Raw genomic sequence first — 14,950 nt, 5'->3', positions numbered from 1 at the left:
AACAAGTTATTGCGCATCTCCTGTCATTCTCCGTTTAAATGCACAGAATAATTACAGGAATACCGTTATGTGTACACCTGAAACTCTCTCACTCTCTTGCATTATCTCTCTCTCACACACCTCACACACACACACACACACACACACACACACACACACACACATACACACACACACACACACACACACATACATACATCAGCATGCACACAAACTCACGAGCGCACACGGACTCAAGAACAAACAACACTGAAGCCTCCATGCGTAAGGTAAACAAAACGGAGTTTCTTTTTGTGCGAGAGAGTACATGAGATTCAGTTTTAGATTTACAAGGGGGAACAAGTCACGCCATCACAACCCTAAAACTTTCTCCTAACCACAAACGTTAGTAGTTGGGAAATGTGCACACTATACATCACAGTTAATTAGTGAGTGTATTTGGTGATTTTGGACGTGTTTCGCCATTTTGCCACAATCAAGATGCTGCCATACGGGGCCTTACTGAATCATCTTAAAAATGACATTCGATTAGCATATTTAAAAAACCCAGTACAAATGGTATTCAATGGAAACGGCTTTTACGAATGAAACATAAGAATGCAGTTTTCAATAGTTAAAGTAGTCAATAAATACGTCACAACGCCTGACATTTGGAAAAAACGAATGATATAAAACAATTGATTACAGTTGAGCGAGAATGAATTAACAACAATGACAACAATGGTTGAGACAGGGAGTTCGCGGTCATTCGCACAGAGAAAGACGGACGGACAGACATGCAGAGAGATAGAACACACACCGACGCTCGTTGGCGCACATACACACAGCATGCAGGTACTCGCATATCTATGTGATAGGGTGGAGTGGAAAGGGGAAAATAGGCCAGGAAGCATAAATGAGACGCCAAGACAGAGGTTGCGATAACGTGACTTTTACTTAACGTACACCAGAAAGTAGACACCAGAAAGTAGACACCAGAAAGCAGACACCAGAAAGCAGTGTAGTTCCTTCCTCAATATACAGCCGCACACAACTCGTCGGAACTCGAATTACGATCCCGGTCGAAAGTCACTTCGCTGATAAAAAACCAGCTCTAAAACGTTTCTCACACACACAAAGTCTCTCTAAACAATCCTCGAATCACTCCTTCGCCAACATAAACGTTTTAATGGCTCAGCTACACTCCTTACATTAACACAGTAATCGTTCAATCAAAAGTTAAACAGCACAAATCCAAGCCGATACGCACACTGACACACGTCCTCTCACTATGAAATCACACCGGGTACTATTCTAGCCCACGCTATCATTCTGAGTCACGCGCGCACCCGTTCAAACAATCAACCAATAAGAAACCAGCCTTCCTACACACCTACAACACACAATAATCCTAGCGGGAGACACAACTTGGGTCAGGGGAAGATAATAGACATGGGAGGCAACTGGGTCGGGCAGGAGATAATTACACATAGAGACTGGGTACGCCACTTGGCTACATCTACAGGAGACAAGAACAAAATATTATACTGTCTTCAAAGTTGATGTCTTCTTGTTTTTGTCTGGATTTGTAGTGTCCAAAACTTCAATTCGTTCCAAGCAGAAAGTTCAGAACAGTTCAACATTTTTGGGGATTTGCAGTGTCCATAAACATAATCCGTCCCGAACAGTCAATCCCACGTCTTCAGGACCTGGATGCAAATCACCTTTGTCTGTGTTTTCCCTTTTAGTCAAATGAGACAAGAGTGCTAATAAAGATCTGAGAAACATAGGGACGTAATAGCGCTCTAAATGCATACGTCTCTTTGTTCCGCGTTCATTTAGTCTTTGTCGGAGTCGCAGTGAGTAAGAGGAATAGAGCTTAAAGTAGGTAGCGGCAGTAACGCTAGTCCCATGCGGGAAAGCGAGATCTGTGCTGAAAATAACACGTTTTCAATTTCCGACAGCTTTCAATATATGGCATATTATTGAAAATGGAAACTACAGAAATGAAGTTGGATTCTTTGTCTTTTACCCCATGCCATTTGTTTGCAAAATGTGCTTGGATTGAATGCGTGTGCGTGAATCACAAATACTCTCTCCGGATTTTCGGACAGCCGTGACGCGACCGCCATTACTACTTGCTCTTCAACTTTTTGTGGTGTTTCCCTTTCGGCGTTGTATTTTCTAAAAATAGTTTCATTCAACGATCGGAAACCAGTGTCAACTGCTAAAGAAAGAGTCCCTTTTCTTTCTAGGGGGGGTATTTTTTAGATTAAATCGATGGTGGATTTTAGACATGGACAATAAAAAATTGCCCAACTTTAACCTTTCGTAACTTAAAAACAACTCAAACGATCGTAGTCGTAAAAGATGCGCTAGAAAGTCCGATTTCTTGTGAATCCTCCAAATATGGAAGTTTCCGTTTAAGATTCATGCGCGCGAAGCGCGAGCCAATCAAAACCGAGGACCTGCAAAACCGGTAAAATCCGTTGCGTTGATCGCGAGTCATGGCGGAGTATTCAAGCGAAGCGATGGTGACGCACGCTTCGAGACAATTTGTGGAAGAAATCAAACCCATCCTTGGTAAGTGTTGATGTTTTTCTGTTCATTTAGTGTTTAGAAGTTGATCTGTCGAACCATTCTGCTGAATTTAGCGTTTTGAGTGCGTAGTTTTCATTTTGATGATAGTAGTTTGTGCTGGGTCATTTTGTATTGGGTGTTGAAATGGGGGTACTCGATAAACGACCTAAGTTATTTTTTGCCTTTCGCCGTACATGTGATATATTTGTTTCAAACTAATCTTGAATTATTACTCCGATGGTTTTTGTTTCTCAGTTGTTGTTTTCTTGAGGATTAAATTAGGATTAAAAGGAATAATTGTTCCTTTGCTAAAACCGGAAGTGCAAGACTAGGCCTAGCAACGAGTAGCGTAGCTTACATGCACTGACCCTAGCGCATCTCCATTCCTTCTTCCTTTTCCCCCCAGTTAATCAGAGTTTATGGTCCATCAAACTTGTGTGATTACTAATTTGTTTCTCATGACAAGCAAGGTGATATAATAAATTAGAAACGAGTTAAAAAATAACCAAATACATGACAGAAAAACAAAGCAAACTTTTGTTTTGGGACAAAAGTAAAACTGAAAGTAAACAGGCCTTCATGGTGGCTTCCAGTAAGTTCGTCACACGGTAGATTCGTCACCGGTCCCGGTAACTTCGCCACAGTAGTCCGAGCGCGGCTCTCTCTCTCTCTCTCTCTCTCTCTCTCTCTCTCTCTCTCTCTCTCTCTCTCTCACCTCCTTCCACCCCTCCCTCTCCTCACATTGAGTTTCTCTGCCTCCTTGACAGTGAGGTTGAAGTCATAGGACTCCCTCTCTCTCTCTCTTGGTCGCGCGTGTGTGGGTGTTAGTCAGTGTGTGGGTGTGTGTGCGATGGTGTGTGTGAGTGTTTGTGCGTTTGTACGTGCGTGTGTGTGCGTGCGTGTCATGGATATGGGTGTATGTACGTCCGTCCGTCTCTCTCTCTCTCTCTCTCTCTCTCTCTCTCTCTCTCTCTCTCTCTCTCGCTCCCTCTCTCAGACTACATGCTTTTGAGAACTGCTCAATGAGTAGATCTCGGGTTGAGAACTGCTCAATGAGTAGATCTCGGGTTTTAAAATAACAACGCTCGGACTGTGTCGTCTGAAAACTGCTCAGTTGAGAACTGCACAATGAGTAGATCTCGGGTTTTAAAATAACAACTCTCTCTCTCTTTCTCTCTCTCTCTCTCTCTCTCTCTCTCTAAAAAATGTCAGTGAATCTTGAATCTCTCCCACAAATCAAACATCTGAAAGCATAAGCTCTAAGCTTAACACCCGCCCACCCCTGCCAGTAATTTCGTCACGGGTGACGAATCTACCGCGTGACGAACTTACTGGTAGCCTTCATGGTTTCAGTACAAAAATATTATGAACATAGTATTACATTTTTGTTTTGTTTGTGCGTGTTACAGATGATGCTCACTTCCAGCAAATGAAGTCTGCTTTCACACTCACAGCAACTGGAAGAGGTCGACCACCCAAACTTCAGCTGGTACCACTGACCAACAAGCTATTGTTGCAGCTGGATCTGCTTCGGTTGGAAACAGGGAGGGATTGGAGTGACCTGGTTTAATTTCTCCCCAAAGTGTTCGAGTGAACTTGCTGCAAGGACTTGAAATCAAGGCAGAAATTGAGGGAACAGTGAAAGAAGCAACAAAGCTGGGGAATAAGACTGGATTAGAACTAGAAGCATTTTTGGATATCGACGCAGGGCGTTGCATCATGGGCCGGAATGTTGGGGTTCATTTGCTGAAACATAGGATCACAAGAAACCACCTGCTCAATCCGGACCTTCTGGAAGACCTTGACCGTCCATCAGAACTTGTGAATGGCATGGTGCTCGATCTAATATCGTTCCACAAAAAGGAGAACCTATCGCTGACTTCTGCCAGATTCCTGCATCGGTTGTTTTTGGACACAACATTGTGCTTGCACCATTTTCTTCTTCTGGCAGAACATTCACAGTCGAATCTCCAGCAAACCTGCCTGCCATGTACACCTGTTTCAAGCAGTACTTGACTGACAACTTTGTTTGACTGACTTTGAAGAAGGGGTATATATGCATTTGACTGTCACTTCTCATCCGACTGTGCACTTTGCAAGAATTTAGTTTTCCCCAGAGAACTGTGAACAATGTTAGTAAATTTATCCCACATACGTGAGAGAGATAACCGTGAGATAAAAATCGTTCAAATCACACGTGTGTATATCATGTAAATGAGGTCAACCGGAAGGTCAAGCTATGTAAATTAGTAGTACATGGGATAAACCGGAAGGTCAAGCTAATCCTATCGAGGAAGGATATGCTTTGCTGTTGTTGTTCCTTTTGGTTTCTTTTATCCTGTGGCCACTGCTTTTCTTTTTATCTGGTATATTTTGAAGTGATGGGTTTGATTTCTTCCACAAATTGTCTCGAAGCGTGCGTCACCATTGCTTCGCTCGAATACTCCGCCATGACTCGCGATCAACGCAACGGATTTTACCGGTTTTGCAGGTACTCGGTTTTGATTGTTCGAATATTAAACTTAACAGTGTTGACAAAGGCGAACTACTTTGTCCTAGTTTGAGAGTGTGTGTCATGGCGGAGGAATGAATGTCAAATTGAGTAAAGTGGTTTTAAGTTCTAAAGCGGTTGATCCAAAGGCAATATCGCTGTCGGTGACTTTTAGTTAGATCTGGCACAGAAGTATATAATGTAGGATAAACAGAATACTACATGGCTTGCTGTGTCGTACCAGATTTACACTCGTTGCTTTTTCAAATAGTAAACAGCTCGCTTTCGCAGTTCACTATTTAAACAAGAAGGGCAAAGCCCATACGACTCACATCCTTGACCTTTACATGACCTTGACCTTCAGGGTCAAGGTCAAATAACTAAACCTAGCAATGACATCATACACTAAGAACTGCTTTACACATTTTTCCTACCAAAATACATGTGACCTTGACCCAAGGTCAAGGTCATCTAAGGTCATGCAACACAAAGCTGTTAATTCAAGACATAGGAAGTACAATGGTGCTTATTGGCTCTTTCTACCATGAGATATGGTCACTTTTAGTGGTTCACTACCTTATTTTGGTCACATTTCATAAGGGTCAAAGTGACCTTGATCATATGCGACCAAATGTGTCTCATGATGAAAGCATAACATGTGCCCCACATAATTTTTAAGTTTGAAACAGTTATCTTCCATAGTTCAGGGTCAAGGTCACTTCAAAATATGTATACAATCCAACTTTAAAGGACCCTTGCGACCTTGACCTTGAAGCAAGGTCAACCAAACTGGTGTCCAAAGATAGGGCTTACATTGCCCTGTATAGCATACATAGCTAAGGTTGCCATTCTCGATAACTTCAGAAGAAAATGTGAAAAATGGCCGTTTTTAAGACAACAATTACGGCCCCTGTGACCTTGAACTTGATGTGAGGTCAAGTTGCCGCACATGTTTTTTGAGATCTTGTAACCATACACCATCAGGCCACATCAGGTGTTGATAGACTTAATAGTGTCCAAGAAATATCCAACGTTAAAGTTTTCCGGGCGGACGCCGGGACGGACGGACGGACGACTCGGGTGAGTACATAGACTCACTTTTGCTTCGCATGTGAGTCAAAAAACAACTCGTGTAAATCTGGTACGACACAGCAAGCCATGTAGTATTCTCTAGATCTTACTTCAATCAATCAATCAATATGAGGCTTATATCGCGCATATTCCGTGGGTACAGTTCTAAGCGCAGGGATTTATATATATATTTTTTTAATTTAAAAAAATTTTTTTTTATGCAATTTATATCGCGCACATATTCAAGGCGCAGGGATAACAGTGACATTTTTATCTAAGCCTATACAATTTTGCCAGGAAAGACCCTTTTGTCAATCGTGGGATCTTTAACGTGCACACCCCAATGTAGTGTACTTGATTGAACACATATTTGTGAAGATAACATTGTAATCAATCTACACACCAAAAATCATGGCTGTATTTTCAGTAGTTTCTGAAATATTTCAATCTGAAATGTGCTACCCCCCTCTGGGGGGGGGGGGTTTGTCCACTCTTGGGGGATTATTTTCAACATTACACTGAATTTTACTGATGTCTGTAAAGATTACACTGTAATCTATCTACACACCAAAATTTTTCGTTGTATCTTAAATAGTTTCTTAATTATTGGCCTTGAAGTGCGAAAAACTGTAATTTTCCTGTTTTTCCGCTTGACAAATTGAGGTTTTTGACATTTTTGAGGCTCTTATACTCCAAAAGCATTGAACTAAGCTGTCTGAAAAAAAATAGCCATGTTCTACACACATTTGTTTGGAATATGTGAAAGTTTCAGACAGCTGCTATACATATTGTGTGAATTGTGATGACCCAAAGTTGCCCTCCCGTGCAATTTTGCGATGGGTTTAATTGTGTTTTTCGTGAAGTTTGCATGCTTGCTGACAGAAGCCATATGAGATTAGAGGGCTAGAACTATGTGTTTTTTCTATTCTTGGTTGCTGATAACAGATCCTGAAAAGTTGAAAGGGCTGAGGATAACTATGTGGTACCCACATGCTGCTGAAGTTGCCCTATTTTACAGTTTTAAGCAGAGTCGCGACAGCGTATGTACTAAAATATCAAAATCTCAGGAACTAATAAAGGTATCCACTTACTTTTTTTTGTGTTTTGCTTGTACTTTATTTTTCTTTCAAGACATCACAAAACATTCACTCTCACTTCAAAACCAAGTTTTGACTGCCGCTACCTACTGAAAGAGTTATCACAAACGCACAGTCACGATCGTTTTGGAGCTGAACTCGTTCCCAGACTCAAGCTCTGTTTCTTGTCCGTTACTTGCTCCTCCCCCCTGTGCTGACTCCATCCCTAACTCAGACCTGCCAGCACCGAGGTCGGAGGGAAACTCCCCATTCTGGTGCTGCCCCTCTGTGAGGAGCTTACAGGAACCACCTTCTGTTTCAGATGGATATGTCTCTGAATCGTTCGCGGTATGGCCCTGTTCAGCCTGGAATGTCCTCTCATTTCCTACCGTTGAACTACCACCATTTGTAACGTTATTGTGCGCATGATTTGTACGCTCCGCTTTCACGTTATTTGTATTGTCTGCAATGTCACTGTCAGTGAATATGTCATTCGTAATGTCATCTGTGGCATCGTTTGTGACGTCTTCCAGCTCTACCCGGACAACATTGTCCTGAGCGCAGTCGGCATCGTCCGAAAAGTGAATCACACCACTGGTCCCGAGCGCTGGCATGGAAACGCTTTGATCCGAAAAGTTTTGGTTTACATCTTCGTCGTGATGCTGCAAAGAAGGAGCCACCTCGTACCGCTTCTGAGACGGTGAGGAAGGAAGAGGTGCCTGTGAGAGCGCGCGAAACTCCACAGAGCGCGAGGAGGGCGTGACCCAGACCTGATCGGAGACATGATGAGGACCATTCTCCTCCTCCTCCTCGATGTGCTCGAGCAGTTCCATCGCCGTGTGCTCGTCCTCGAAAAGTGAGACACCATCCAAGGGCTCGTCGTTCCACCTCAGTGACTTTTGCCTTTGGACAGAAACCTCCGGCATCACCTCCCTTGACACGTCCGGCTCACGGTTGAAAGCCTCGTTGACCACGCCGTTGCCCTGGCCCGACGACTTGGCGCCCTGGATAGTCAGGCTGTTGGACAACGCGTAGCCGTTGACGGCGGTGCTGCCCCCCGTCGTGGACCCTCTGATAGTCCTGGTGTACGCCAAGCCGGAGTCCGTGCTGTAGCTGGGTTGCACGCGCCCGGAGAAGATGATGCGCTTCATGGCGCACTTGAACTGCGAGTTCCTGAAGGCGTAGAGAAAGGGGTTGATGAAGGAGTTGGCGTGACTCAGGACGATGGCCGCCAGCAGCACCGGTCGGGGCGGGCTGTGCTCCATGTCGAACAGCTTGATGCAGTTACACACGTGCAGGGGCATCCAGCAGAGGGCGAAGAGGATGATGACGTAGGCCAGCCACTTAGACCCCCTCATCTCCTGCTTCTGCTGCCGCTTGCTGCGTTGCTGGTCACGTGACAGCACCGGCATCTGAGACACCATGCGGCTCTGCTGCTTGCGGATGATGTGGAAGATGTAGAGGTAGATGATCAGCATGAAGAACAGGGGCGGCAGGGTGATGGCGAAGAAGATGAGGTAGACCATGAAGCTCATGTCGATCACACCGTCGAAGGAGCACTGGTCGAAGCCATCTGAGCCCAGGTTCCAGCCCATGGTGGGGATGAGGCCTACAAAGATGGCCACCACCCAGGTCAAGGCCACCACGAGCAGCGCGCGCTTCTTGGTCAGCACGCGCCGGTAGCGGAAGGGGTCTGAAATGGCGAGGAAGCGCTCCATGGCCACGGCCAGCAGGCTGAGGATGGAGATGTTGGTTATGAGCACCACGGCGCTGTTGAGGACGACGCAGCCATAGAACTCGTGGGGAAAGCCGCGGTAGGGCAGGACGACGGCGGGTGGGATGACGGCCCCCACTAGCATGTCGGCGGCGGCCAGGCTAGCGATGAAGCAGTTGGTGACGGTCCGGAGGGCGCGGATCCGGTAGATGGCCATCAGCACCAGGCCATTGTCCAGCACGGCCAGCACGGCCACCAGGCACTCCGCCGTCACGTACACGTAGTCCTGGGTCGTCCAGGTCTTCATACCTCGCGCTCCGTCTCTCACACTGCTCGCTCGATCAAGTGTGGAGAAGGAACCCGGGCTTGAGCGTGGCCATCATCAAGGTACAGCTTAGTTGTACGGGAACACCCCCCAACTCCTTTTCAGTCTGGTCCAACTGTACTCAGTAACACACTGCTGTTCTTCTCGAGTAAGATGTTCTTCACTCTGCTCAAGTTCATTTCACAATAACGCTTGGTCGGGTGCGGCCACTTATTGGCAAAACCATGCATGGTTGCAGTCATGAAACACTAACTTGAGTTTTAATTCTAGGCGAGAACCTTTGAAGTTAATATTGCAATTAACAATAGCACACACTCGTAGTCAGGATATCGTCTTCAGAAAGCGTATCGCTCTCAGCACGAGCCACCAAGTCAGTGTGACATCATCTACTCACAGATAAAATACCACCGTGCTCGCTCATTGCAAGCTGAAGTAAAATAGAAGTAAAAGAGATTTGAAAGGGCCGTGTGGATTGATCTCACAAAACGATTTGTTTTCACAAATGAACAACTGAACTATAGTCACTGTCGCGCAAATACAGTGTACTGTCTAACAGTAGAGATCGTTTTTCGTTTCTTCCAATGAACGGTTATACTTGATTTCGAGTTGTTTGAGTTTGCACATAATGGCCCCCACAAAAAGTAAAATGTCGAAGTATTTCTTTGATCCTTTCAGACATGTTCGACTACTGGTTAAGGCGAGGATGACAAGTATACTGAACCATGCAGATTCAAATCCAAAACCGAGAAACACATAAGCTTGAGCGTAGAAATATTTGACAGAATTAGCTTCTTGAGAAAGTAAGCTTGTGCAAAGCAGTGATTGGTTTTTTTTATTAATTATTTTCTTTACAAAATACAAAATTTGTTCATTAAAAAAATCCAACTCTGCACAGAGTACCAACGCTTTTGATTATAGGTAAATGACCAAGTGAAAGGCTGTTCTTTTCGATGTAAAAGCCTGGCCAGCTCACGTGAATGATTGTGCCTTTAACCTTTAAGTGTGAAACTGACTGAAGCGTTCATACCTCTTGTACGGTCCCGACTCAGATGCTGCAGTCATGGAATCAAGCTCGTAAGCAGTTATTTGGAGCAACGTGGTGTGTTTCCATAGATGTTCATTTGTGACAGTCTGGCCCTGATTTTGTCTCTGGTATATTGTTTTTCAGGTCTTCTCATGGCACGGTCAGACAGGCGTGATTATATTGATGGTGTTTTCAAAACATGTCGTATTGTAGTTTGTACTCTGTTGCCCATCTTATCCCATCCCAGATCTGATCTTGCATTCTCAACGTAGCTTGACTTGCATGTTCCGCGTGAAGTCTGTTAACAATACACCAGTTAACAGTTTCGGTGGCGTCAACATGCTGTGTTCTTGGTTGCTGTAATGGGAGTAACCGACTTAAAAAGTGGTGGTCGGAAGATTGCAAAATTCATTACGTGCCTCGACGGTCGTTAGTGTGTGGTTGCGAACCGGCACAAGTTCAGGTGGGCATTTGTTATCGCCTGTGTGTCGTGTTTTGACAAACTTTTAGTACGACTGATGTGAGCCGAATTTATTGGGGAAGTTCAATGAATGCAAAAAGGTATGCCAAATAGTAGTGTGTCATGTTTCCTTTGCGTTGGGTTGTGGTGAAATACACAGCGGTTATCTGTTTGCGAGTTGCCTGGAACACGGTTTTTTAATAACATCTCTCGATCTTCACATATTTTGTCATGTGAATAAGAACAGAACAAGTTCGTCCAACATATTTCTTATTTTATCTGCATTGAATGAATGTACACCAGTTAACAGTTCCGCGGCCATTTTAGATCTCGCACATGCGCACTTCTTTTATCGCGAGCAGATTCGACCCATTTCCTTTTCCGGGTGATGCGCATATCATTTTTCGGGATGTGTATGTCTTTTTCCTTTTCCGGTTGATTTCACCGCATGCGCAGATCGTGTTATTCGCCCACGTTTCTACGCAAGGGACACTACTCCGGCGCACTACCCCCCCCCCCCCCCCCCCCCCCCGTTGAAAGGGGGAAACATTATCTTCAGTACACGTAGTCTTTATGAATAATCAATTAACAAGAAGGACGTTGTAAATTCATTCAATGCAGATAAAATAAGAAATATGTTTGACGAACTTGTTCTGTTCTTATTCACATGACAAAATATGTGAAGATCGAGAGATGTTATTAAAAAACCGTGTTCCAGGCAACTCGCAAACAGATAACCGCTGTGTATTTCACCACAACCCAACGCAAAAGAAACATGACACACTACTATATGGCATACCTTTTTGCATTCATTGAACTTTCCCCAACAAATTCGACTCACATCAGTCGTACTAAAAGTTTGTCAAAACACGACACACAGGCGATAACAAATGCCCACCTGAATGGTGGTTCGCAACCACACACTAACGATCGTCGAGGCACGTAATGAATTTTGCAATCCTCCGACCACCACTTTTTAAGTCGGTTACTCCCATTACTGCAACCAATAACACAGTATGTTGACGCCATCGCTAATTTGGATGTAACGTGAGGTTTTTGTTATAACATAGAGGAAAACACACCGTCCCGTTCAATGAGGGCCCCAAAGGGGGGGGGTATCATCCCGATCACGGGAAGGGAAATTTCACAGTTACCTTGATTTTTGTTTTCACGATCACGAACACCTTGACGAATAGAGGATCATAGAGTGATACAGCTGTGAAAAATGTACGTTGAAAATAAAATGCTTTGCAATAATGCCCATCACGCTCACGAAAAAAAAATGACGATCACGATCACGAGACTTGATTTTTTTGTCATCACGGATCACGGGCAAAGTCCCATCACGATCACAGAAATGGAAATTTCGGCAATCACGGTCACAGAAAGGTCAAAAAACGCCAATCACGATCACGAATTTAAACCCTTTGGGGCCCTCTTCAATGAATTGCTTCCATCACGTTGAGCAGACGATGCAGCAGTTGCTCGACGAAATTTCTCGTCCAACCAGAATCGCTTTGGGTATCACGTGAGTTTTCCTTCTTTGTACCATGTAAGTGCCGAAACTGTTAACTGGTGTATTGCTTTCCAGGTTAAACGTTTTCGCTAGAAGAAATTGCAGACTGATTCCCGAGATACGTACGCCGCGCACAAGTTAACTTACGACGCAGTCAGTCGTAGGAAGCTGTGGAGTAAGAACAGCCTTGTTAACCCTTTGAATGAGCTTTTTACAACTCGAACGCGTTATTCTGTTCCACAAAAGTTTCAGCATGAATGACAAAAAGTGAAGCTGGTGACTGTCTCATTAACCGCACTGTTATGCTGAAGTCATGCCTATTTTTCTTCACAAGTACTTCTGAAGTCGTTTTTCTGTGATCAATACACAAAACTATTGCACTTCCCAGACAAATCTTTGTTCTGTTTTCTTTTTAGTTTTCTCGCTTTAGAAACAAGAAACGATCTACGTGCAAACGCAATTCCATTGTTGTTTGATGACGCAATTGGTCGTCAACTAATGACGTAATATTTCCTTTCTGACTCATGATTTGGGTAGCAGAAGAACAATCGTTCACGACTTGCAGGACCCTGTGACCCATTTTGGTCACCTACGCTAACAAGATGGCGCGAGCTTTCATTCAAATTAGCTTTGGCAACGAAGGTTCGATGACGTCATCCAATAGTCGCATCACAGAAGGAAATGTACACAGGCTGAACGTAGCCCATTTTAGCTCGACTTATTAGACAGAGAGTCTTGAAGAGAATGATAATAACAAAGTCATTAACAGAGTGCAGACCTCAATGGTCGTAAGAACGCACAATTTATTGTTTTCTGATGGTTATAACCGGAACTTGCTTTGGATCATGGGGCAGACAACTCCCGTAAACCCTTCAAGGCTTACTTCCCTTCTTTGTTGCCGTTAGTTTCATGGCTGACGAACTTCGGAACAGCTGTTACTTTTCGTGTATCATATTTAATGTATGTGTGTGTGTGTGTGTGTGTGTGTGTGTGTGTGTGTGTGTGTGTGTGTGTGTGTGTGTGTGTGTGTGTGTGTGTGTGTGTGTGTGTGTGTGAGTCTGTGAGTCTGTGAGTCTGCCTGTCTGCCTGTCTGCCTGTCTTTTTGGGCGGGGGGGGGGGGGGGGGGGGCGGGGGGATAGGGTTTGAGGAGGGATGATGGAGGGAGGGGCAGATAGACATAGAGAGCGAGACGAAGTGGGAAAGCCAGACAGAAAGTCGAAGACGGAGAGAAGAAAAAAGAAAGACACGTCGCCTGCTAATGATAGGTTCGTTACTTTTTGTCCATTGTGAAAAGCAGCAGTTTTTCTTCTCATTAGCGAAAACTATTTTTGTTATCTTCTTTTTCATCTCTTTTTGTTCGTTTTTTCCATTTTTCAGGCTAAAGGACAATGTGGATTGGGATTACCATGGAAACGATTTTAGTTCTTTTGACAGTAATGCTGCTTGGCGTTTGGTCTCATCCACACGTGAGTTGACGTTAAATCTTGTGTATATATAATTACGTTTGTGTTTGTCACTCTGTGTCTGGGTGTTTGTTGTCTCTGTCGCTGCGTGTGTGAGTGTGTCTGTGTGTCTGTCCGTCTGTCTGTCTGTCTCTCTCTCTCTCTCTCTCTTTCTCTCTCTCTCTCTCTCTCTCTCTCTCTCATACTGCCTGCCTCTCTGTTTGCCTACCTGTGTGTGTGTGTGTGTGTGTGTGTGCGTGCGTGCGTGCGTGCGTACGTACGTGCGTGTGTTCGTGCGTGCGTGCGTACGTGCGTGTGTGTGTGTGGGGGGGGGCATCTAGATTGCCTTTTGAGTAAATGGAAGCGTTTTGTCTGTCTGCTGGCAAGTGTCTCCTTTGCTCTGTTCCTGTTTGTTCACTGCACGTTCCATGCGTCCGTGTTAGTATTACTCTTTCACTATGTGGATATCATAAAATGCAAACAAGCGAACAGCCACGCCCGTTTTGGGAAGCTGCTATTGACAGGAACGTCGTTTGGTGGCGGCCGTGGGCGAAACACCGTTCCCCAAAAGCATAGTTTGGGGAAAGGGGGCGTTACAGGGCTGTCTTAAAATTCGAAAAACTGCCAACACTTTGATGGAATTTTTCAAAATTGGCACAATCAAAAAACAAGAAAGGTAGGTTGTTGGAACGTGTGTTATTGACAAAACAATACATTCACAAATATATTGACACAACGGTCTTTACAGTGCACAATGAGTAACGAAAACTTAGCTTGATCCAATGTGTCAGCCGCTTGTTGGGAAAGTCCCAAGCGAAGTTTTTGGATTTGCTCAAAATTGGTATAAGACAATACAACCTGGCAACGTCACTGGTATGACGCTCATGTACATGTACACGACGCGGTGTTCTAGTGTTCCTCACCTGGCCTGTGTCAGAACGGGGGGACGTGTGTAGAGTCCATCAACAGTGCCCGCTGTCTCTGCCCACCTGGATTTACCGGACTCACCTGTTCAGGTAAGCTGAACCCTTCACTCTCTTAACTGTCAATCGCTCACCGGTACAGCGACACCTGCAATACAGTGTTAACAAAAACAAGTCCACTTTTTAACTTCGAAGATCCCAGGTAAATTCATCAACAGAAGCAGCAAAGGGGAAACCGCAGTGGCAAACTGGCAAATATTTGCCTCCCTTGTTTAACAAAAAGACCAAAAAGCACTCTACTCACGTTAAAATGACGAACACGGAACAAATAACGGCGCGCGATGTTTCA

The 14,950-nt window shown here is 44.5% G+C and overlaps 2 protein-coding genes and 2 long non-coding RNA genes across 4 annotated transcripts in view; 2 read left to right on the top strand and 2 right to left on the bottom strand.

The window, feature by feature from the left end:
• Positions 1-265: 265 nt before the first annotated feature.
• On the bottom strand, positions 266-1,858 carry LOC138953202 (uncharacterized). Its single transcript, XR_011451512.1, has 2 exons — positions 1,497-1,858; positions 266-846 (listed from the first exon to the last, which is right to left on the bottom strand). It is a non-coding gene; the product is annotated as an uncharacterized lncRNA (long non-coding RNA).
• Positions 1,859-2,033: 175 nt separating this feature from the next.
• On the top strand, positions 2,034-7,211 carry LOC138953201 (uncharacterized). The gene is made up of 2 exons (XR_011451511.1): positions 2,034-2,562; positions 3,969-7,211. It is a non-coding gene; the product is annotated as an uncharacterized lncRNA (long non-coding RNA).
• Positions 7,212-7,313: 102 nt separating this feature from the next.
• LOC138953200 (adenosine receptor A2a-like) lies at positions 7,314-10,071 on the bottom strand. Its single transcript, XM_070324993.1, has one exon. It carries the CDS (start codon positions 9,216-9,218, stop codon positions 7,320-7,322), a length of 1,899 nt encoding a protein of 632 aa, XP_070181094.1. The 5' UTR covers positions 9,219-10,071; the 3' UTR covers positions 7,314-7,319.
• A 3,539-nt stretch (positions 10,072-13,610) lies between these two features.
• LOC138953114 (delta-like protein 1) overlaps positions 13,611-14,950 on the top strand; it is a 21,513-nt gene continuing 20,173 nt past the window's right edge. Inside the window, exons 1-2 of the mRNA XM_070324900.1 lie at positions 13,611-13,702; positions 14,592-14,694. Of these exons, the coding sequence (XP_070181001.1) occupies positions 13,625-13,702; positions 14,592-14,694 (181 nt within the window). The 5' untranslated portion in view covers positions 13,611-13,624. The remainder of the gene's footprint in view (positions 13,703-14,591; positions 14,695-14,950) is intronic.

Source organism: Littorina saxatilis, linkage group LG17, assembly GCF_037325665.1.
Source record: "Littorina saxatilis isolate snail1 linkage group LG17, US_GU_Lsax_2.0, whole genome shotgun sequence".
In the NCBI taxonomy this organism is placed as follows: domain Eukaryota; kingdom Metazoa; phylum Mollusca; class Gastropoda; order Littorinimorpha; family Littorinidae; genus Littorina; species Littorina saxatilis.
Note: the sequence above shows the minus strand (reverse complement) of the source record. Positions and strands in the feature narration are given on the sequence as shown.

Excerpts from the sequence above, each read along its gene's own strand:
- LOC138953200 (XM_070324993.1), bottom strand. The coding sequence starts at position 9,218 with ATGAAGACCTGGACGACCCAGGACTACGTGTACGTGACGGCGGAGTGC.